Genomic DNA, 25277 nt, shown 5'->3' on the forward strand with positions numbered 1-25277 from the left:
GGAACCAATATAAGCAAATTCACTCAACAAATTAGATACTGAAAAAAAAAGGAGATTCTAAAATAAATTAAATCGAACCCATTATCACATATGCAAGAACTAGTTCGATCTTCCGTAATTTCTTGGTTTTTCTTCTACACTTGGTGCCAAGAAGATTAACTCCACGACAAACATGTTGCTGTGGACAAAGGCTATTCGCCGAAGATGTTTTGTGGGAGGGGAATAGGGGGAAAACCAAGTTGGGCTGTTAAGTTAACCATTCAATCTCGGGTAAAATGAGTAGGTTTAATTTTAAGCCACGCACGCGTGGTAAAATGAGTAGGTTTAGTTTTCCACTTTTCCGTTTGCACATAAGGGTAAATTTGGCCCATTTCAATAACAACGAGGACATATTTAACCATAACTATTAACCGAGGATAAATATAAACCATTTCGTATAGTTGAGGGACAAATTTGGACATTTTCCGTTCCTTAAAAATGAAAAAGAACAAGAACCTCATTACGAGGCAAATAGTAGCAGAGAAAGGAGCTCAACGGTATACAGAATGATTGTATGGTGGAACTCCAGAAGTTAACCATGAGTTAAGCTGCAAGGGTATTCAATTGGGTATCCAAGCATCAGCAGCCAATACATAATTGACTCTGAAACGTCTTTATATTAAACAAAACATTCAAGCAGTTGAGTGATCAAAATGAAAGAAGAACCATGAACGGTTGAGCCGAGAATAAATTGGCAAAATCTCGAGGCTGAATCGGTTTCTCCCTTTCAATGTAGGATAAACCTCCTATCCACTTAAAAAAAAACTGTAAAATGAAAAGGGTTGCGAGTGAAATTTCTTGGTATGCTCTAAATAGAGTATTACACCATTTGAGCTAACAAGTGAGAGTGCTAGAGCTAATATGGTTTTTCAACTCCACAAATGTCCTCTGCATTAACAGAAATACTGTTGACAAAGTAGAGTCTTTTAGAAGCAAGACAAATAAGCAACTCCGTTTTAATGTCATGCTCGGTAACACAAAGGAAAGCATCATAATTAGGCTGCTGCCTAAAGATGGGTTTGTCTAGCTACTGAACAAAGGGCAAACTACAGCACATGTTCCGGTTTTATTTCAATGGCGGGACATTGGTAATTAGACTAATAAGCCACATCACAACAGAACCTACGATCCAAGAAACCAGACAAAAGACGAAGACACCAGCCAAAATGGTGGCTAATGGAGGGCCTGATGCATCACTGCTTTTGTCTGATCCTCCGGAAGAATTGCTGTTTGATGCTGATATAGGTAGTAGTCTCTGCTTTAGCTGCACACTCACAGCATTATTGAATCTGAACAACAAAACAGACAACCAAAACATTGTAACATCCTTTGACCACAGCACATCTAAGTACAACTAAAATGATATCATAAACCACTGAAGTTGTGCTTAGGAGACATCAGTTGTCGCCTATGTTGCTCGGACTCTCCAAAAATACTTCTGAACCCGTGTCGGATCCTTCAAAAATACACTACTAGTGGAGGATCTAACATGCATCTGGCTGCATATTTGAAGAGTTCGAGCAACATAGGCCTGTACTTTTTGTCCTTCTTGTAGAGCTCCACACACCCATAAAACAGGGAAGTGAGACACTATACGTTGTACGTACAGATTTGGAAAACATATACTGAAAAAAAAGGGGGACCTCTATTTTCAAGCATCCAATCCAATAATAAAATTTGCAGAAGATTTCCAAGGCCTGGATAGTAAAAACAGCTACAGACCTTTTAAGGCATGGCGAAGTAATGCAAGTTCTCCAATGTCAAGAAGTGGCAACTTCATTCACCACAATAACATGATTGGAAATCGGAATTACTTCATGTCATAGTAAGCTTCTCCAGAAACCATACAATGTCATTAATTCAAGTACCTTTTGACAATTTCTCTTTGTTCCGCCCAGAGGTGGTTTTACATCAAACAATTCTGTGGTGAAGGAGAGAGAACGCCTTTGAGATCGATTTTAGCAGATTTATAAATCCTAGCATATTCTCAAACCTTACAACTGAACTGAACAACAGGATTCAAAAGCCTTCACTACTATGCAGTCCGTTTCTAATGGTGCACATAGTATTTATTACTTCCTCTATTCCAATTTATGTGATGCACTTTCCTTTTTAGTCCGTCCCAGAAAGAACGATACCTTTTTATATGTAAAAACAGTTTGATTTCAAACTTCTCATTTTAGTCTTAATGAGATTATTCATAGCCACACAAATATCCATGGCTTGTTTTGGACCAGAAGTTTCAAAAGTTTTTCTTTCTTAAACTTCGTGCCCAGTCAAACTACATAACATAAAATGGAATGGAGGAAGAACCATTGATTGTTGAACTATAGTTATATAGGGAGGATAAACAAGGAAAACTTCTATACACAAAGCAAAAACATTGTGTAGGAAGCCAAAGAGTCGTGCAAATAATGTGAGTTCAAACATTAGCACCCTAGTAATCGAGGAAGCTGGAAAGAAGATTAACGGAGTCTAGGTTTCGATCCCTGCAAAGATAGAAAGGTTAAATAATTTCTCTTCATCTGTTTAAGCCTTGATGGGCAAATTTATCTAGTACCGTAGTGGGAGGACGCAAGCACCCGTTGAAGTAACTAAATTGCGCGTAAACTGGTTCTGGCACCACCTGTATTAAAAAATTTCACACACACTCACTTCACTTCCCTTCCCTCCATACGCACACTCTCACCCAGTTGGTCATTTAACTAGCTGCAGAAGGTATTGTATGTCACCAATGAACAACCCATTAATGCTAGAATTACTACAAAATTTAGACTAAAGAGCAAGTAAAAGAAATAATTTTGAGTCTATAAGAGTGTAAAATTGGAGCATTTGTACCTGAAATTGAAGTGGGCAGGGAAAGCACCGTGGCTCGGACTGAGGAAGGTAACGAAGGAAGTTTGAGGCCTGTGAAGGGGACGCTGAAACCCTAGAACGGCTTGGAATGGACGAGCATAACAATGGACGGACGCCATTTCTGTGTGCCAGACGTTTGCTTGTGTCTCTACTACTAGTTAGATTTTGTGAATTATGAATGAATAATGACAAATCTGAAATTAGTGAATGCAAATAAATGATGGTGACATGTTACATACACAGATTTGTGATGGACCCTTTTATGAATTACTATACCAGTTTAGTTTAAATACGAATTCCTAGGAAAAAAAAGATATACATTAACTAACCATAATTAATTATTATTTTACACATTGAAATATGTAAATAAGGGCAAAAATTAAAAAAATAAAATTAATTCCTTCTTGATTATGTAAATGGTCACTTATTTTGGATCAAAATAAAAAGGTAAAATGTTCACTTATTAGACAAAAGATTCTATTGCTTTTTTCTTTTTATAAATAAGAAAAAGTATTGCTATTGATTTATTTTATTGTTTAGTTCTTTTATTTCCAATTCTGTGTCTAGTAATTACCGGCGTGCCGATTTGCACCGTGCGGGACCCATTAAAGAGGGAAGACAGTCCTACAATAGAAAAATTATTTTCAGGGTTCGTACCAAGAACTCCGGTTAAGTGTGAGGGAATCACATTCATCTCAGCACAATTCTTGGTGATTATTGATTTATTTTGTCTGCGTTTTCCTTATCTCTTGCCTTTTTTTCGATAACTAAATGGAAATAAAAATAATAATAAGAGCTGACTCATCTCATTACTTTGATTATCTAGAATTAGATTTAATTGCTTGGTAGGATTAGTAGTTTAGTATCATCACCTTAAATTGTTAAAAGTTGTAGTTATGTGTACTTTTTTTAGTATTATGTTTTTTGTAAGAGGAAAAAAATTGTTTTTAGCTTGCCGAATAATTGTTTATATTACTGAGCATTTACTCTCAGTAAAACTATAGTATAGAATCTCTAATAACTTTCAGATGGAGTAATGCGAATATTTATAAAAACAAATGGAGAATTAAGAGTACTTATTTGGGACTTGTTATTGTTAAAACAAACATTTAGCTAGTCGATTCAACTTGTTCTTTGACATGTGCTATTGTCTATGACTCTATGTCAAGCTAATTGTGTATGGCCCGGTCAAGGGAATAAACAGATTTGCAACAAAGGAACTTGCTTTTTGTATGTAAATCATAAAAAGAATTGGTTATTAAAAATAGGAATATGGGGAAAGGGAATAAAACACAATCTCCTTTTTAGAAGTATCAGCTCATGTCACCTAACTTAAGCTAATACTTCCTCTATTTCAAAAATATTTGTTCCAAAAAGATTGACATTTTTCAATATTTTCTATAGCCACACAAATGCTATGACTGGTTTTAGATCACGAGTTTCAAAAGTTTTACGGTTACACAAATGCAAGACCACATATCTTATAAGTTTTCCATTCTTTATTAATGTTTGTGCCAAGTCAAACAAAGACAATACTCCCTCCGGTCCATAATAAGGACCAATTTGCTTTTTTAATTTTGGTCCAAAATAAGTATCCATTTATATAATCAAGAAAAAATTCCTTTTGTTTTTTCAAAATTACCCTTATGTACGTATCCCTAAAAAGTCATTTACTCGTCACATTTGAGAAGAGAAGTAAGTGCGACTATAACTATGGTGCGATATTTAATGAATGGTAGTTTAGTCACACTAACTATTTTCGTCTAGAATTTAGTATTTCCTTAATGGGTGTGCTCAAAGCAAATTGGTCACTTATTATGAACCCGGGGGAGTAAATTGTATGGGTGACGGCCGTTTCGCAAACTTCTAAAATCTATAAATTGCAGGGACCCTTTTGCAGAAGCTCCTAAACGCACAAGCTAAAGCTAATAGCTTTACTGTTGAACACCTAGATTATTTACCAATAACTAGCGGCTCTGAACAACAAAAATAGTAGCCTTCACAAACTTAATTAGGAATTAGCTCCAATCTAGCTGTTATAATTCATTTAGAACTGAACACGGATCAGTTTTTCGGTTACTGACTACAAAAGAAATGATCCTAACAATTCAATAACTAGGAACCTCTGAAGAAGCTGAAAAAGGTTAGAAGCATATTAGATGTAGTATCTATTGCTGCTGCTACTTGAAGGTGCAAAGCATCCACAAAGATGGACCTTCTTTCCCTTTTCACTATTTCTCTTCCCAATATGGATGAAGTTCTTCAATACAATACCTGCGTTGCTCCTGGAAAATCTGCTTCTGGCTATGCTTTTCTTTTCATCATCCAGTTTCAGTAACATGTAGTGAAGTTTTTGAACCTCCAATTGTAGTCGTTCAACCTTCTCAGAAACCTTTCTCGCCTGCTCTGAAACTCTTTTGCGCTTGATATTCATGACCTCTTCTGATTCCGCTGAAGTACTTCCTGTAAGAAGTGTGCTTTCTTCTACATTCTTCAGTAAGTGGGCGTTCAAATTGACCAGCTGAACAACCGTTAGCTCAATTTCTTGTAACTGTTCTTTTGCTGCTTCAAAATCAACATTTTTGGCTTTTCTAGCCTTTCTGTTAGTATACAATTTCCTTCTCATGTTATCAACAGTCATCTGAAGACTCATCAATTTCTCAGCATCAGAAGCAAGTCGCTCCTGAATCTGCTTGGTTGTTTCATGACTTGCATCAGAGGACTTCATTGATAACTCTAACTTATCAACACCCAACTCTTTTTCCATTTCTGCTTCTGTGGTTGGATGATTGCTCCTCCAATCCAAATCTTTAAATTGATTGTACCCTGTAGTACCCTCTGTTGGGTAATTTGCCCGTTTCTTCAAGTCCTTCACACTTTGATTGGGGCTGCATCCCTCTGTGGTTTCCCATAGCTCAAGCATCTGATCAACTGCTCTGTCTGCCTCAGAAAAACCTCTTCTTCTAGCTCTTTGTGGTGAGCCATCAGAGACATGATCAAGTGGTATATCTTTCATTCGTATCCTGTTTCGGCCGTCAAAGGATTTGGGTTTCATCTTTTGCCTATTAGGAACATCACCATGTTCAATGCTCGGACTCCTCCTTTCTGCATGTTCATGTTTCTCTAGATCAAAACTACGCCGAGATTTTAATGCCTCAATTTCGCTTCCAGCACTGTCTAGACCAAACTTGTTGTATGAAGATACCTCCAAAATAGGCTTGTTCCCCTCTTCCACTACTTTTTCAACAGCTTTAATCCTGTTCCTCAGCTCCCACAAATCTAGAATGTCTTTTGTCATGACAGGTTGATCTTCTATCAGCTTTCCGTCGCTACTCTCATCAGGATGAACCACGTCATCAACACACTGCAAATATATGCAGAAAAAAGAAATTTCAACAGGAAAATTGCAGCTGATCACAAACTCTCTAGGTAGAAAAGTAGTTTTGAATGATTCTCATATATTCCCGATGTACTTCTAAAAAGAAGTCCATAGAATATTCTTACAAGTCAACTGGGCAACACGAAACCAATGTTTTTTTCCCCTGATAATGGTGGTGTCAAGGCCAACTTGAGCACACCTCGACTAATCCTCACCGGGTATGTGCTATCTCCCACCAGCACAGGAACCGGGTAACTCTGCCCATCAAGGCTTAGGCAGATGGAAAGAAATCCTTTTTCTCTCTGCTGGGATTTGAACCCTAGTCTCTAAGGTTTGCACCTACCTCATATACCACTAAGCCACACCCTTTTGTGTTACAAACCCAATGTTAAAATTAACATTGTTGAGCTAGATCTCCTTCAACAATCTAGATGCAGGTCATGAGTCTAAGTCAAGCAAACAAATCAGTCTATCCCTAAGAGACGAGATACCATACACAGGAAATTGCTCTGAAGAATGAAGCCTCAATAGGATGAATTTCAAAGAGAAAATACTGACTAAGAATAGTATTCAAAGTATAACAAACATATGCTAAGAATAGTTCCCGGATATATCAGGAGATTTTATCCAAACCTCGACTTCACACAGCAATCAAACCACTGATGTTTTAAAGCAAAGGTCATGTTAAAACCCTAAAGGCTTGAGCTACATTCAGGCCCAATAACAGAAATATCATCAGTTGCAGTAAGTATGAGAATAAAAGAAACATGTACATCAGTTAGTAGTAGAAACTACATTACCTTTGATTCCTGAGAGCCAGCTTGCTTAAGCCTCGTGTGGAGGAGCGCATTATGCTCAAGTGATACAACATCATCCCTCAAAGAGGCTATTGCAGGAGCATATGCATGTAATTGCAACTTCAGTTCTCCCATTTCTCTCTCCATTTTATTGATTTTTCCTTTCACCTGCTCAATCTCCGAGCTTTTGGAAGCATTTTCACCTTCGACCCTCCCGCAAAACTTAGTTAACTCATCCATCTTGGTTTCCAGTAACACTTCTCGAATGGAGGAAATCTGGAAATCAAAATAAACTGTTTCTGCTTCTGCCTCCCATAATCCAAACTCATAGTCTTTTTCCTGGAGCTCCGAACTTAGGCAGCCTTCTCTGACTCGTTGCTCTTCAATTTCTTCATGCAATTTATTTAATTCGCCCACCAAATTCATGTTCGGTTCTTGAAGGCGTTCATTTTCCTTGTTCTGAGTTTTATTCTCTCTCGATATTTCAACTATCTTCTTTTCTAGATCTTCATTCATCTTCGAGGATTCTAGACAGTCAGCCTTTAGTGCATCCAGAGCCCTACACAATTCTGAGTTCAAACTTTCAGATGCTTTAAGCTTCTCTCCTGCTTTCAAAAGCCCGGCTTCCTGCTTGCCAAGAAGTTCTTTTCCAGTTGATATTTCCAGCTTCAAATGATCATTAGATTCCTTGACCTCATAAAGCTCATTTTCTAACCTTTGAACTGATTTCTTCAGAAGTAGGTTATCAGTTTCCTTCATTTCCAGCTTCTCGTTAAGTACATCCATCTCCTTCTCAAAGTCAAGGATAACACAATAAAGTTTGCGCATGTCTTCATAAATGGACTTTAGCTCATCAGTTTTTTCAGTACCATAACTCTTCAAAATCGTAGAGAAATTACCAAGAGTTAGTGTCTCAAGTAGAAAACTATCATTTTCCTGCTCCACTACCCCTTTCTCCTCCTTGATCTCTGAGAATTTTGTCAACAATGTTTCGTTCTCATGAAGCACTTGAGAGTATTTCTTTTGTAATTCAAGGTAAGCTGTCTGCAACTCATCATGCTTGACACAGAGAGTCCGAACCTCCACCTCAAGTATGGCAGTTAGTTGACTACTGCTGCTCATTTCTGACTGCAATTTCTTGTTTATCTCTACTAGGTCATGATTCTCTTTCTGCACTGTTACCAGCTTCTCTTCCATGATATTAAGCTCCTCCTCCACAGATTTCTTCATCGACTCCACTTCCAGGCCCTTTGATTTCAGCTCCGCAAATAGAGTTAAAAGAACTGAGTTTTCGACCAACAACTGCTGCTTATCATCCTCATACATTCTGAGGGAACATTTCAGATCCTCAACACTGCCCAAGATATGATGCAGGAAAGTTTGTTCATTTTCCACCTTATCTTCAGACAAAAGGTGAGAATCATTTTCAAAGGCCCTGAAAACTTGATATATCACCATTCTCAACCTTACGATTTCATCTACCAAAATCTCTGCTTCAACCTGCTGTTCAAGGCTCTCATTCTCTACCTCTAAAATCAGTTTGTCAGCCAATTTCAATGACTCAATATGTTTCTGACACTCAATCAAGAGAGAATAATTCTTTTCTTCCATATCTTGTAAAAACTTCTGCAGGATGGAAATTTCAAACTGGGATTTTAAAGCTCTGTTAAATTCTTCTTCAAATTCTTTCTTCCTCCACTTACTCTCTTCCTGCAGGTGATGGATATGGTTTTCCATGTAAATTAATCCGGTCTCCCTCTGATGAGTAATGTTGGTCCTTTCTTGTTTCTCCATTTCAACAGAAACTCTAAGTTCTTCAACTTGTAGCTGTTTTACTAGTTTCTCCTTCTCTAGGCAAGAATACCTTTTTTCGAAAACCATAAATGTTGTCCCCAGTCGCCCTTCAACTTTTTTCAACTGAACAGCTAGGTTACCTCTTTCAGCAAGAATATTGGACTTCTCATTCATCATAAATTGGCATATCTCTTCTAAACCCTTGGCCTTTTCCCTTAGACCTTCAAGTTCAGCTTTTGCACCAAAACAAGAGTTCTCGAGAACATCATTTTTCTCTAGGAGTTTCTGCATGTTCTCACTTACAATTTGCAACTGAGAAAGCAAAGCAGCTTTTTCAGTGACAAGAGTAGATTTCTCTCCATTGAGAATTTGACAAGACTCTTGCAGTGCTCTCACCTTTTCCTGCGATTCCTGCAATTCATCATTTGCATCTGAGAGGGAACTCTGTAAAGTAGCCGTCTTCTTCAAAAGTTCATCCATGTCTTCCAACTTTTTGTGGAGGACTTCTTTCTCGCTTCTGGTCTTCTCACAGATTATCCTGAGCTTGAAGTTCTCTTCATGCAAGCTCTTTATTGAAGAGTTGATACATTCAGGGTTTATACCTGTGGCCTTCACTTGCTCTACTAAAGCCTGATAGCTACTGTTTAGGTCCTTGGTTTCCTCTTTCAAACATGAAATCTCTTGCTGAAGGTTGTTACTTAGTCCAACTTGTTGAGCAACCTCCTCTTCAAGTTTCGCCTTCATCTTCTTCAAGCTAAGGATTTCATTTTCCAGATTCTTTATCGAATTGGTTGAGGATAATTTCAGTTCATTCAGGCTCTTATTTTCATCCTTCAATCGCTTAAGTTCACCTTCCAAACTATTTTTGCATGTTTCCATATCCTTCAACAGCTCAAGACCATTTTTGAGTTCCACGGTCAGAGCTCTCTGCTCTTCTTGTGATTGACAGTGCAAATTCTGCAGAGCCTGAAGGGTGGCTTCAATTTGTGCATTTCTTAAGTGCTCATTTCGCATATCAACTTGAATTTTCTCCAACTCCATCTGCTTCTTAGAGAGTTCTTGATCTTTCGTTGCGATCTTCATTGCCAAATTATCTGCCTCTCGGCACAATGAATGATTTGACATCACCAGCACAACACACTTGTCTTCAGCATTTTTAAGCTTTGCAGCTCCTATTGAAAGCTCACCATTAAGGCGTTTTACATCCTCTTGGGCACAAGATAGTTCATTCTCAAGTTTGGATATTTTGCCCAAACAGTGTTTATAGTCACGGACAGCAGCTTCTTTGTTCTCACTTAGCTCCATCAGAACAAATGTCAGTTTCTTGATCTCAGCTTCAGCTCCATCAGCTCTCTCCTTAAGCGTTCTGGATTCTTCCTGAGCCACCAAGAGATTTTTCTCAAGGTCAGATATTTTTACCATGCATAGCTTATATTGATGATGGACAGCATCCTTTTCAAACTCAAACTTAGAGATCTCATTCCTAAGATTCTGAGCTTCGGTTTCTGCCTTAATTGCATGCTTATTTAGTTCTTTTGTACCTTCAAGTGCTTGACTAACATTAACTTCCAAATTAGATATCCTTCCAAGATACTCCTTATGTTTGCTCAAACTAGCATCTCGTTCAACCTCTAATTTGATAAGGGATTCCTTCATCTTCTGAACTTCATTTTCAGCTCTGCTAGCTCGGTCACTGAACTTCGTGGAATCCTTCTGTGCACTAATAAGCTCCCTCTCTGCAGCAGATAACTGTTCCAGGCATTGCTGATACTGAATGAAGGTAGTTTCTTTTTCTGCTTGCATACCAGCTAGGGCTTCCTTCAGGTTTCGAACTTCAGCTTCAGCTTCACTGACACGCTCCGACTGAACGAGGATTTTGGCCTTGAGATTCTCATTCTCATCTGACAATTCGGGTACTTGATTATGGAAACGTTTTTCCTTTTCTTCTGTGTTTCTGTTCAATCCTTTGCTCAATTTTCCTTCGAGGAACTTTGAGTTTTTTAACATTTCTTCTCCAGCCCCAAGCATCTCAAGTAACTGCTTTAAACCCCACTCACTTGTTCCCTTATCAGAATCACCAGTATAAGTCCCAATCTTCTGTGCAGCATGTATACTCGATGGAGTTAAACCCATCACATCCTGCTGCAAGTTATCTGTGTCAGAGGATGCATGAATCGGGCACCACTCTCGTGGAGTATGTGGCTCTGTATACTGTGTGGAAGATCTCATGGGTGAATCTTCAGCCAGTAGAAAAGGCACTTGGTCAGGAAATGCCTCTGACATGGTTTTATGGGCCTGCCTTAGCTCGCCTGTCACATGATCATATCTTTCAGCTAGTGCCCTGTATGCCCTGTACAACTCCTCAACCAGCTTCATTAGCTCAGGCCTCTTTTTGTATTCAGCCCTTCTTGCAAATGAATCGGCATCTTCTTCAATGAGCTTGATCATTGACTTTACTTTAGCATCCATTTCTGTTGAAATAAGATGCGAAACAAGTTAAGTTCCTCAATGAGATTTTACAAACAAGTGCATCACAAGAAACTTATGCATAATTTTCCAAGTACCACATATAGAAGACAATACAATGATATATTCAACGTAGCAGGAATTATCATGGCATCAAACTCACGAGCTATACGTTGAAGCTTGGGAAAAAGTGATAGAGCATAGACTTAGGGACACTTCAAAAGTGAGCTGGAATCATTTTTCGATTTATACCTGGCAAATTTAAAATGGAGGCTGTATTCTTGCAATGAAAATTTACAGGGAGAAGAAAAAGGACCTACAAATGGTGTTCATTGACCTAGAGAAATCATATTATAGGTTGCTAAGAGAAGCCCTTTGGTGGTATTGGAAAAGAAAGGAATTCATATTAAATATATAGAATGCAATAAAGGATTTATGAAGGAGCTGTCACTAGTGCAAGAGCAGTGGTAAGAGATAAAAAGGAGTTCCCTTTTACTGTACTTTTACATCAGAGATCCGCATTGAGCCCGCACTTGTTTACCTTAGTTATAGATCAGCTAACTAACAATATACAAGATAAGGTCTCATGCTGTCTGCTAATTGCAGACGATATTGTGTTAATTGACTAAACTAATAAGGGTGTCAAACAAAACCTTGACTATGGAGAAGCATTGTAAAGAAAATGTTGTAGATACGTAGAAGCGAGAGTGAATATAGACACTGCAAGTTTAGACAACACAAAAAGGGTGCGGTTGAGATTAAATTAGACGCGATTGTGGTCCCTAAATACAAACAACTCAGTTATTCAGAGCAGATCTTTCAGGAGAACTGTGATAGATGCAGATATTACACATACAATCATAATAGGATGGTTAAATGGAAAAGTACTAATTGTATGTTATGCGTTAAGAGGATATTTACCAAAGTGAAAGGCATGTTCTATAAAATGGTTGTAAGACCAGACACGTTATATGGGAGTGACAGTTGGGCCAGTAGGTTCAACATATCCACAAGATGAGTGTCGTAGAAATGTGGATGTTAATATGGATGTGCGGAATTCATACAAGATTGGACAAAATTAGAAATGATCACAGGCGACAAAATTCGCAAGTAGCACGCATAAATAAAAATCAATCTAATTATCCGGGTTCCAGTTCTGCAAAAAGGGACAGCAACAAATCTGAGACGCCTAGCAGATTATCTGCCCTTTTATCAGATTGTATGTAATGCAGAAAGGAACAACTGCTCCAGATATGAGTATCGGCTTGGTTGTAACTTGTAACCAATTTATCTGCTAGTTTAAAGTAAAGATCCATCTTTACAAGATAAAGGAATAACAGATCTATGCATATTCAAGCACAGGACCACCTGATAGACAACACATCAGATTCCACCCTCATACCTCATGCTGGTAATCCACTCACAGGCACAAATTGCATACAGACATTTGATACACTTTCCCTATAAAAAACACATAAATATCTAGGTTCTAGCAACTTCTTATGCATACACGCATGAATGAAGACTCAAGGCAAGCCTTCCATCACTGACATTCTATCACTTCCAATTATAAGATCAAAATATATGTTTTCAAAAACTCATAGATGTACAGAGGGAGACAAGGAGAAGAGATAGTGCTTTTCTCAATTCATTTGCACAGAATAGGTTATAATAACTCTCCATAGCCATGATTATCATGCAAAATTCCTTTTTTTGCATCGATTGGTCTTCATACACCCCACAGAACATATCTTGTCAGTGCAAAGCGGCATACCAAGTTTTCGTAAGACCAGAAGACACCATCATTTCATTAATTCAAACAAAAGCTTAACATCAAAATAACAAGTACCAAATTCAAACAATCAAATGGCATGAAGTTTGCTTCTCCTGAGGAAGACATAACATGGAAATCTATTCAGAATGAATATTTCTGCAAGGCCAAGAAGAAGAAGAAGAAGAAGAAGAAGAAGAAGAAGCAGAAGAAATCCAAGTGGAGAGCTCCTCACCAGTAAGATTTTCTTGAAAGCATTTTGAGTTTTTTGGAATATGGTTATCCCACCACCAAGAGTACAAGCGTCTCGTGTCAGAATGTAGCAAGGTCGCCATGACTCCAGCAAAGAACAAAAGGGCAATAGGTTTTGTCCTTGCAACATCCTGGTCTTTATACCAGTAAAAGAAATTGTGAATCCACGCCAGTGTCAGAACTTTATATTGCTCAATTATCAAGGTCTAGCAGCTTCAGTTCTCTCACCTAGCCAACAGAACAGCTAAAGAAAACAATTTTGAATTAATAAAGGATCAAGACCTGAAACTATGAGAACATGGATAATGACATCAATATAGCATTGCACCACACCTACTCTGCTTCTGTGCCAGGTATGGACCACCAAAGACACTGTAATTCTTTATTAATCAGAAGGTAAAGCTAAGAAGCTGCAATCTGGAAAACGCCAAATACATGCAAGTCTTTATCAATTTGGCCCCAGAATAATAATGTGTGTAGATAGAAATGGAAAGCACATCATAATTGACAGAAGTATCACAATCAAAACAAGAAAGATTCTAAACAAACTGTGGGATACATCACAAACAGAGGCGAAGCTACACTTTTGTAAGGGTGGTCAGTTGACCACTTTCATATATAGGTAAAGTATTAGGATTTAGAGATATATAATATATATTGAACACCCTTTGTCGAGATTTCTTTTAATACTTATTTCAAGTTGAAATACCCTTGGAGAAATTCCTGGCTTCGCCACTGATCGCAAATCAGGCAACTTCTAAAACGAACAGTTTAAGGCGTCACGCAGGCGTTGCCACCTTTGTCCAAGGGGTGTCACCGGAACTATATGTTAAATCCCCTCGGCTTCTTCCTGTGTTTACTTATTTGTATTTTGACTCCCCTAAGTGAAAATATCTGGCTCCTCCACTACACTTGTCAATTGGTAAAATGAGAGTGGAGAACACCAAATGATGTTTAACCATCAAGATTTATAAACCCCACCACAGAAAGTCAAAGAGTTTGTGCAAATGGACGTGAATAAATGCTGCACAAAAGATCAATCTTTTGATAATTTGGATCAAACAACTAATCAATTTGAAATGTTGTCAAACATATCAAGCAGTTCCCATTAAGCAAAATCACCAATTAAAATGGACATGACTAAGACAAAGGAGAGCAAATGAGACGCAAGAAAATAAACCCAAAAAATTAAAAGAAAGAATGAGAAGAAGCTTACAAAAATACTGAAAGGTGATAAGAGCAGAGTGATGAGCAGCCGTGAAAGTGAAAACTTCATTTCCTCGCAAGCCATTGCATTTCTCATTCACTCTCCTTTGCCCCCATCTGCATCCGCATTTTTGATTTATTCTCCGGTTGGTCAATGTGACTAAAACTGTTAAAGTGGAGACAAATGTGAATTACTTTTATTAAATGCAGCTTTGAATGGGCATCAGTCTTCACTATACATTATACAATACAATGGGCATGATATAAGGTACGTATATTTCGGGATATACACGCTGTTTGTTTGAACTGTTTTTGTCTAAAAAGGTTTATTTTCAAAAAAAATAATTAAAGGCCAACCTTTTAAAACTCTAACAAACAAACACCAAATTATCTAATTTACAAATCTTAAATTAGTGGGAGAGCATACATTTATGTAGAGACATATCAGGCAATCAAATGCACATTTAGAATTTAAATTATGGGTTCAGATTCAAAATTTTATCACGTGTACTTCAATTTGTTTTAGATTCTGCAAAAATGGAAATTCTAAACTCGATTTCTTTGTGGTTTTTGGAGAAAAATATTGTTTGAACCTTTGCAAACAAATGTTTTGTTGCAAACTTTTGTTTATTCAAATTTTCAAGTTTTTCAAAAACTTAAAACAAGTAAACTGATGTCCTAAAGTAGAGTAAGAATACAAAAAAAAAAAAAAAAAAAAAAACGTGTCAGGTAATTATGGGCACTGTAACTTAGAAAGCGCTTGGATAGGAAAAGTAATAGTAATTCGATTTATGAGATTCCTTAAAAGGATTAGATTCACATCCGCCAGATGTTATTGATGCTTTTTGGGGTAATACCACACTATAGTACTTTAATTGATTACACTTATGCCCACGCTTGGGGATCTCAAAATGTTCTTTCTTGGGTCTTATCGCCATCTTTTTTTCTTCTCTCTTAATCAACCTTCTTTCTCGTAAAACTGTGAGAACTTTCATTTATGCCTACTTTCATTAATTTAAATGAGCAATTTAAACTAGATCCAATCTAGAAGTAGGATATCTCACTTTTTATTTTTGACTTTATTAAAAGGTTAAGATTCTCCTGACTTTCATATGTTTTAAGTGAAAATTATTGATGAGGAAATCCAGATAAAGAAAATTAATTAATTTAATTTAATTAACAAATCTACACATTCCTTATTTTCCATTGGACAATCATGTATTTTCAAATCATAATTGGACTTTAAAGAAAATCCATTATTACAAGATAATAATATATTCCTAGTTCAATATTACATCGCAGATTTTAACTATCGAACTAAAGTTTTTTGAAAATTTCTGAATAAGTTAAGTGATTTTTGAATGTTTAGCTTTGAGTTTGATGATATTGTAACGATCCGACCGGTTGTTTTGTATATTCGAGCCCCGATTCCCTATTTAATATTTTTTATGTGCTTATTTGTTGTTTTGTGAATTAAGGGGATAGTTGGCTTGGTTTCGAGGAGGTTTGGGAGTGGATTTGAACAATTAGTTCTATTGTTAGAAGCTTAAGTTGTAAGAGTTGATCAAGGTTTATCTTTTGTTGAACGACCTCGGATTGGTGATTTGATGGTTTCAATAGGTTCATATGGCAATTTTAGACTTAAGCATATGTTTGGATTTGTATTTGAAGGTTCCTAGAATGTTTTGGCTCTATTTGCCGAAAGTTGGCAATTTACAGGTTTGGAGAGTTCCTAAGTTTAACCGGGAGTTGACTTTATTGATATTTGATTCAGATTATTGTTCCAAAATTTGAAATAGGTTCGTTTTGTTATTCAAACCTTGTGTGCAAAGTTTGGATGTAATTCAGATTGGTTAGGCTCGAATCGAATGCTTGATTGGAAGTTTACAAGTTCTTGAACTTAAGAGAAGTTCAACTCGTGATTTGATCCTTGTTTCATTGATGTGATATTATCGTAGGTGTTTGGAGACCTTGGATAGATCTGAGGAGTATTTATGGACTTGTTGGTGTAATTAGGAGGGTCACGGGAGGCTCATGTATGTTTCAGATTGATTCCGGTCTAGATTGGTGAAAGCTGACATTGCTGGCTGTTAGGGATCTGGTGCAATCGCACCTGTGGAGCTGCATACACATAATTTTTGGTTCGCAGAAGCAAGTTTGGTAGTGGCCCAGGTGGATCGCATCTGTGTTGAAGTTGTACAGATGCGGAGCTGCTTGTGTGAAGGTGTGTGCGTAGTAGCGCTTCCGCAGATGCAGGTGAGCTCCGTAGAACTGATGGGTCGGTTGTTTAGTGGATCTTTTATCTGCGATGGTTTTGTCGCAAATGCGGCATCGCGGAAGTAACCTGTTTGTTCGTAGATGCGAAAATTGCTGGACAGACTTAAATTTCGGGATTTTTAGCTTATTCTCCCAAAATTTGAACCTAAACTTGGAGAGAGACGATTTTGTCTTGGAGATTTTTGCACAAGGCTTTGGGGTAAGTGATTTCTACACATTTTATTATTATTTAATCTAATAGAATTAACAACACTCAAAAATATAAAATTTGAGAAATATTTGGGGAGTTTTCCTACAACTTAAGAGAGTAAAAATTGAGGTTTTGAGCTATAAGTTGGACTTAGTTTTGGAATATAAATATGTATTTGGTCTCGTGGGGTTATAGGTAGTTGAGATCTACCCTTGTCTCGAATTTTGACCATGTTAATCCATATTGACTTTTGTTCACTTTTTGGGAATTGATTAAAGATTAAATCCTTATTGTTTGTGATTGATTCATATGCTTTGTTTGATGTTTTTAAGTTATTTTTTACTAGATTCGAGCCGGTCAGATGTGGGTTCTAAGGAAATGGCTATTTTAGAAGGTTAAAATTGGGCTTGTCAAGGCAAGTATCTTGCCTAATCTTGTGTGATGGGATAACCATAGGATCAGACTTTATTTGTCTAATTGTGATGTGTGTAAAGCGACGTATATGCGAGGTGACGAGCGTATATGGGGGTGTTATATATGAAATATGCGGATTAAGCTTTAGATTTCTATATGCCTTATTTTGATTGTGTGCTCTCTATGATACATGTGTGATCTTGTGTATGATTACATGAGCTCATCCTTTCGTGCTAGAGATTATATTCAGGACTATTATCTCTTAATTATTCAAGATGGGTTATTGTGAAAGTGTTGCTATATTTATTTTAGCTATAGTCATGTTTCACATCTTGAGCACACATCCGCACTTTATTATTATTATTATTATTATTATTATTATTATTATTATTATTATTATTATTATTATTATGTCCTTGTACACCTTATTGATGAATTGTGAGCATATGTTTCTTTTGTCATAAATTGGTATCTTAGTTTTTATGTTTATGGCACGTATGGACATATTGAGCGGGTTGATTTGGCGTTGCCATGAGGTCTCTTTCGTTCGAATATTATGGTGTTGATGATATTGTGGAATGAGGCCTCTTCCATGCGGATATTATGATGTTGATGATATTGTGACACGAGATCTTTGCTATGCAGTTATGATGATATATTACTGTTTTGCACGAGTATGTTAAATTGTGCATTGAACCCATTTTCCTAGGGTCGCCCTCTCATGTTTCGGCGTACACGCGGATTGTGGTAAATTAACTGAAGTTGGTGGATTCTGATACAGAATCTGATAATGGTGAGTTGAGTTTAAGGGTGGAAGCTTGTCCATACAAGTGAATTATTTATGCCTTGTTATGAATTTTATATGCTTCTATGTAAAATTTCAACATGCTACTACTCTATGCCTCTGTTATTGGTGATGATTTACCTATGTTAAGTTAATATCTCTTGATTTGATAAGTTGATGATATTGCATTTTGATATACTTGTTGCAAGTTACTATGTATAGTGCATAGGTTCTTTTATTAGTGAGTATTACATGACTTGAACATCGTCACTACTTCACCGAGGTTAGTATACGTTGTGCCATACTCATACTACTCTTTTGTATATTTTTGTGCAAATCCGGGCATTGGCAGCAGTTCTCGGGAGTGAGCACATTTGTTGACTGAGAGGATTCACGGTAGTGCTGCATGACCATCACAAACCCTTGGAGTCCCTTTTACCTTATTTTATACTTTAATTTATACATTCAGACAGTATTGTGCTATTGCAATATCTTATTGTATTCGATTTATAGAGCTCATGACTTTGTACTATCTAATTTTGGGAGTTCGACACTATGTATCACTATATTGGCTATTATTTGAGTGTTATTCTGCTATTTAATATTCAGACTTTTTAACATCTCATTTTGTTATTTTGAATCCTTATCGTATGTTGGCTCACCTAGCATGGAGGTTATGTACCATCACGGCCTTTGGTGGGGCTTTGGGTCGTGACAAGTTAGTATTAGAGTCCTAGGTTCTTCTAAAGGTCATGAGCAAGTCTAGTTGAGTCTTGCAGATCGGTACAGAGATGTCTGTACTTATCTTCGAGAGGCTACCAGACTGTTAGGAAGACTTCAATTTATTTCATTATTTGTCGTGCAGATTTGTTTATTCCGAAGTTTGAACCTTTACACTTTTATTCTCTCACAAATGGAGAGGACACATTCTTCGAGAGCAGCTGAGCAAGCACCAGTGCCCCCTGTCAGAGCCATAAGAGGTTGGGGCTGATATGGGGCATGCGCCGCAGCTAGAGGTCCTTCTAAAGCAACCACTATGGTACCACAGTAGCTCCAACTGAGCAGCAGGTGCCCAATCATGTTGAGCAGGTGGGACCAACTCAAGCACTGGAGGGACCTACTGCTACACCTTGGATTTCAGGAGACTTTGGTTCACATTATGAGTGTGTTTGAGATCTTGACCTAGGTGGGATTGATTCTAGTTGTACCAGCAACTTCACAGGCTAGGGGAAGGGCCCAAAATTCTGTCGCACGTACACAGAGCAGTTGATTCATGATTTAGACCTCGAGTGTTCTACCGGTGCAGCCAGTCGTTGCAACTCAGCCCGGTATAGGGTCAGCCTTGACTACTAAGGAGAAAAAGAGGATGAAGAGGTATCAGATACTTCGTCCTCCCCATTTTAATGGAGAGCCTACTGAGGATGCATATGACTTCTTTGATCAGTGTCATTGTATTCTGAGCACTTTGGGTCTGGTGGAGTCTAACGTGGTTGACTTTACTACCTTCCAGTTGTTAGGGCCAGCATATAGGTGGTGGATGACTTATGAGTCGAGTAGGCCAGCTGGTGCAAAACCACTCACGTGGTCTTAGTTGTCAGTTCTTTTCTTGGAGGAGTTTATCCCACAAACTCACAGGGACGAGTTGCACAGTGACTTTGAGCACTTGCGCCTAGAGGCTATGACCGTAGCCCTGTATGCTATGAGGTTTATAGAACTGTCACACGATGCAACTCTTCTGGATTCTAATAAGAAAGAGAGGGTTCGTTGGCTTGTTGAGGACTCAACTACAATCTTATATTTGGGATTGTCACGATCCATAATTCCACCAAAGACCGTGATAGTGCATAACCTACTTTCTAGGAAAGCCAACACTCAATCAACATTACAAAATTCAAATATTAAGCCATGAACTATTTCATAATATAAATAAAAATGCGAAATGAATTTCAAATAAATAACATGTGATTCATAATCCATGACAGGGTCTAAACACGACCACAACTATCTAACAACTGCGTAAAATCCGGTGTCACTACATCACGAGCATCTAAAAAGAGTAACTAATGTCAACTGAATAAAACATATGTCTGGAAAAGAATACATTGACAAAAATAGATAAGTAGTAAAGGGGGACTCTAAGTAATGCGAATCAGATCAAGTATAGCATCTCACCACGAAGTCTCCAATACAGTATTCCTACTCAACTCAATGGTATCGCTAATACCAGTCTCAGAGCCTGCACAAAAATGTCAGAAGTGTAGTATGAGTACAGAACCACGATACTCATTAAGTATCAAATCAGCTTCGAAGAAGTAGTAGCGAGGGGCCGATATCGACACTCATTAACCATCCAATAATCAGGTAAATCATGCTATCATTAAATGAACACGACAACTCGAAGAAACAAAGTTCGTAAAGAATTTAGGCATGATTAATAGATACGGAGAGCAATTTAGATATCATCACTCGATCCTCATACCAAGACATGATTCACGTCAACAACATTTATATCATATCACCGCATTATTCAAAAATATATACATATACATGCTCAGGATCCATTATCAATGTATATAATAGCCAATGCACGAGTCTAGGCTACCAATGCATGCTCATGATCTAGTACCAATATATATATATAAGAGTCAATGCATGAGTCTAAGCTACCAATGGATGCTCAAGATCTCTTTTCCAACAAACAACACAAATCCATGTGCCTGACACTGGCCACGTGTCCAACACGCACCAAAAGAATCATGGGTGCCTACGCTCACAGGGCCCAAGGTAACATGGTAATCACCTGACTTTGGAGGGACGTAGCCATATCTAAGTATATGATCATTAATCACCCCTTCCAATTATAATTCCATTAGTAATCGATAATCAATATCGGCTCAAATTATCTTTGGTGCCAAATTCCTCAACTTTCCATAATATCTAACTCTCTAACTCATGCATATGCATATGAAATAATATTATTAAGAAGAACCATACTTAACAATAAGAATGCGGATTAAAGCTCATGTGGCTAAAAGATGGCTATAGCTGATCATGTAATTCAATTTATCACAACGGCTCAACAAGCTATTTAACATGTTCTAATTTAATCATCTTATTTATCATGAGTCAATTAGGCCATTGAAACCACCAAAATTATGGAGCAAATAAGACAAGGGTATGGCTATGGATTTACAATAAATCTCAATATGGCAAAATAATTCTTTATGACATAAACAATTCATAATCCTAGGCATACTCCTAAGTCATAAATATAAATTATCACATAATCATAGAATCATTTTAAACATGGATAACAACTTCACATAATCCAATAAAGTACAATTCAAGTCTACAATATCGGATATGGTCAAGACCTAGCTACGCATATACGCTCGTCGCCTTGTACACACGTGGCTCCTAAATCAAGAATCAAGTAGAAAATAGACCTATGGGGATGTTCTATTTTACAAGGATACACAAGAGACTTACCTCTACCCGGTAAGCTTTAATCAACAAAAACCGCATTTTCCTTTCAAATCCAACATTAAATGACTCGAATCTAGTCAAATACAACTCAATAACGTCAAAAAAGCCATAGGATTCAATTCTAAACAATGAGGCTTCAATATTTAATCAAATTTCCAAAAGTCAATCCGGGCCTACATAGTCAAAACCCGAGTCAAGGGGTATATCCCGACTACCCATAACCCTATGAGTCCAAATATGTGATTAGACTTCAAAATCAGGTCAAAATCGACCCTCAAATCCCCAAAATATACCCCCTTAAGTTGTAGACAAAAACCCCAAATTTTTACTCTAAAATTCCAATTTTTAGGTATAGAAATCCATAAATAATTGATATATAAAATCAAATCCAAGTGAAAATCTCAAAATATGAAAGAATAGGTAAAATCCTAAAATATAACAATTAAAGGTCTGCCCCAAGTAAACCCTTCATGATCGTGGTCCAAATCTTCACAATCGCGAAGCACACAATGGCGCTGCCGAGAAAATAAGCCTCCGCGATCGCATCCTCCACTTCGCGAACGAGAAGTTCTCCAGCTCTGCCTCCATCGCGAACGCATTACACTAATCGCGAACACATACAATAACCCCCAACCAGCCTTTTCCTCTATGCAAACGCTGACCGCTACATGTGAACGCGTAGATCAACTCCTCGCGGTCGCAACATCAAGCCCACGAATGCGAAGACCAAAAACCATTTACCCCAAGATCCTACTCCGCAATCAGTGCAACACATCGCGACCGCGATAAACAAACATCACAGCTCAACAACAACTCCCCGCGACCGCGTCCGCACTCCCACGATCATGATGCATGCCTGAAAACCAGAAAACCAACAACCTTAAAGTGGTTCAAAATAATCCGAAACTACCCCCCAAACTCACCCGAATCTCTCCGGACCCCATATACTCCACACATCAACAATTAAAAATGACATCCTTATACTCCACTCATCAATAATCAATCTGCTCAACATATCCATATGTACCATGATCATAATAAATTTAAGAAAAAGATTTATCATCAGAGACAAATTCTCATAATTCGTCAATAAGGTTCACAAGGACATAAAAAGAATAAAGTGCGGATGTGTACTCAAGATATAAGATATGACTACGACTTAATCAATTTAGCAATAATTTTACAAATGCCCATCTTGGCTAATTAAAAAATAATAATTCTAAAACATGATCTCTAACATGAAAGGATAAGCTCACGTAGTCACACAAAGGACCAGACATGTATTACACAGATCACACATTCAAGTCAAGGCACAACACAAGAACAACAAGTACAGGAGTGTGTTCATAACATACGTGTGACTACGTCGGAGGCAAGTATAGCATTAATCTCAAGATTAGTTTATCATTTCAAAATAAGGCACCAATAGCCTCAACGTATCTCTAGCATGATTTATTGTACTCACATAGACAATCAATTGAGTAGCACATAGCATCAAGTAGAATACACCGCCAAACAAGGCATAAAGAGCTCTAGAAGTCTACCCCGAGCATGGATATCCATGGAACATGTATATACACTCGTCAATTCATATATACATCACCCTCGCATGTAGCAAACAACATCAATTAGTAGTAAAAATTTCTTCAACCAAAATTAAGAAAGACACTTACCTCATCCGGCTAGTCCAAAGCTCCAGAATTGCATTTTCTTGAGAAATTACCTCTAACTGGCTTGAATCTAGTTAACCATAAATCAAGAAAGTCAACCAAATGTCATAGGAAGTAATCCCAATCAATAAAGCCTCGATCTTTGAAGAATTCTCCAAAAGTCAACAAAAGTCAAACCTCGGCTCGTGCCCAAAACCCAAAACCAATGCCAAAATTCGATGACCCATAACCTACCGAGTCCAAATATATAATTAGATTCCAAAATCAAGTCCAAATCATACTCAAATCATCAAAATACACTCTTAAAGTATAAGAAATGAGCTCAAAATCTAGAAATACACAACTTAAAAAGTCTCCCCAGGGGTATCCTTCGTGATCGCGATAGGGCCCCCGCCATCGAGAAGCATAAAATGCGACCTGCCAAAAAGCCCTGCTTTGCGAACGCCAAGCTTCAGTCGCGAACGCAATGACCTAGCTACCAAACACTACGCGAATGCGACACCACCCCGTGAATGCGACCAATAAAGACCCAAGTGCCAATCCGTCTGCGTGAACGCGATGACTTCCATGCCAGACCCTCGCGAACATGATCCATATGACGTAAATGCGATGAACCACTTACCATCAACCAAGTTACTCCTCGCAATCGCAATGAACCTTCTGGGATTGCAAAGCTCATCAAAACACCAAAATATTAACAATATAAAATTATTTGAAATGATACGAAACCAGCCTGAATCACACTCGAGGCCCACGGTACCTCGTCCAAACATACCAACAAGTCCTAATGCATTAACTAAACTTATCTAAAGGCTCAAAACTCTAATATTAATATCAAAACCAATAATCGAAGATCAAAATCATTAACTTTGAAACCTTCAAACTTCGCTGAATGTGTCCAAATCACACTTAGACATTTCAGATCACAATCAAACTTTGCACACAAGTTCCAATTAACAAAATGAACCTATACAAGGTCTCAAAACCACAATAGGAGTTCGATAGCACCGAAGTCAACTCACGGTCAAACCTATGAACTATTCAGTTCTTCAAATTGCCAACCTTCGACAAATAGAGCAAAAACATTTTAGAAATATCCAAATTCAAATCTGAACATACGCCTTAGTCCAAAATCACCATACGAACCTATTGGATTTATCAAATTACCAATTCGAGGTTGTTTACTCAAAAGTCAAACCTTGGTCAACTCTCCCCCTCAAAGCTTCCGAATTGAGAATTACTCTTTCAAATCAATCCCAAACTTTCCGAAAATAATAAACAACCATGCACGCAAGTCGTAATACCTCATATGAAGCCGCTTGAAGTCACAAACCACCGAACAGAATGGTAACGCTCTAAACGACCCGTCGAGTCGTTACATTACACCTTGATTTCCCTGCATTTTTTCGGTTCGTTCTTGCTTCCGCTGTGTTACCCATTAAGCGGAGTGCAGTTTCCTGTAGGGGTCCCTTGACTTTGCATTTGTTCTGTCATGGGCGGCTTTCCAGCCATGCCCCATGACCCCATGGGCGTGCCCCGTGGCGTCCTAGCAAGCCTCCCAATGCCTAGCGCCACAGACGGCCCCGTGATCTTGGTCGCGCCAAGTGACAAGCGCGCAGGTGCCTCTGTCGCCCCACCGATATCCCTCGCCAGCGCCAAGCCGCAGGCAAATGCCAATTGGGCCGCGCGCAGATAACACCAAGCGCGCAGACCGTGATGCCAAAGACACTGCTGCTGACAACGGACCTGCTGCTGCCTTATAGAAAACTAAGTCATTTTCATTGTAAATATAGAGTAGTTTTATTTCATGTACTTCCATTATGTTTCTCTAGCTTAGTCAAGTCTAGTCTTGTAGCTTTGGATTAATTTTTTTAAGCATTATTAGGGGGGATCAAG

General features: G+C 37.9%; 2 protein-coding genes across 4 annotated transcripts; both read right to left on the minus strand.

Annotated features, from left to right (window-relative positions):
* Positions 1–821: 821 nt before the first annotated feature.
* Positions 822–3082, minus strand: LOC109237235. The gene is made up of 2 exons (XM_019403512.1): positions 2878–3082; positions 822–1328 (listed from the first exon to the last, which is right to left on the minus strand). The coding sequence occupies exons 1-2, from the start codon at positions 3012–3014 to the stop codon at positions 1106–1108; spliced, it is 360 nt and encodes a 119-aa protein (XP_019259057.1). The 5' UTR covers positions 3015–3082; the 3' UTR covers positions 822–1105.
* Positions 3083–4851: 1769 nt separating this feature from the next.
* On the minus strand, positions 4852–14872 carry LOC109237236 (protein NETWORKED 1A-like). Of its 3 annotated transcripts, none has more exons than XM_019403515.1 (5): positions 14571–14872; positions 13692–13771; positions 13338–13598; positions 7075–11336; positions 4852–6259 (listed from the first exon to the last, which is right to left on the minus strand). In XM_019403515.1, the coding sequence occupies exons 3-5, from the start codon at positions 13435–13437 to the stop codon at positions 5051–5053; spliced, it is 5571 nt and encodes a 1856-aa protein (XP_019259060.1). In that variant the 5' UTR covers positions 13438–13598; positions 13692–13771; positions 14571–14872; the 3' UTR covers positions 4852–5050. The 3 variants fall into 3 exon arrangements, with proteins under 3 accessions (XP_019259060.1, XP_019259058.1, XP_019259059.1); XM_019403513.1 differs by having other exon boundaries at positions 13688–13771; XM_019403514.1 differs by lacking the exon at positions 13692–13771.
* Positions 14873–25277: the final 10405 nt, after the last annotated feature.

Source organism: Nicotiana attenuata, unplaced genomic scaffold, assembly GCF_001879085.1.
Source record: "Nicotiana attenuata strain UT unplaced genomic scaffold, NIATTr2, whole genome shotgun sequence".
In the NCBI taxonomy this organism is placed as follows: Eukaryota; Viridiplantae; Streptophyta; class Magnoliopsida; order Solanales; family Solanaceae; genus Nicotiana; species Nicotiana attenuata.

Coding starts and splice junctions, on each gene's coding strand:
- LOC109237235 (XM_019403512.1), bottom strand. CDS start 3,014: ATGGCGTCCGTCCATTGTTATGCTCGTCCATTCCAAGCCGTTCTAGGG. Junction 1,329..2,877: donor CCTGCCCACTTCAATTTCAG/GTACAAATGCTC, acceptor TTTGTTGTTCAG/ATTCAATAATGCTGTGAGTG.
- LOC109237236 (XM_019403514.1), bottom strand. CDS start 13,437: ATGGCGACCTTGCTACATTCTGACACGAGACGCTTGTACTCTTGGTGG. Junction 11,337..13,337: donor CTTTCAAGAAAATCTTACTG/GTGAGGAGCTCT, acceptor TTATTTCAACAG/AAATGGATGCTAAAGTAAAG. Junction 6,260..7,074: donor CTGGCTCTCAGGAATCAAAG/GTAATGTAGTTT, acceptor ATATATTTGCAG/TGTGTTGATGACGTGGTTCA.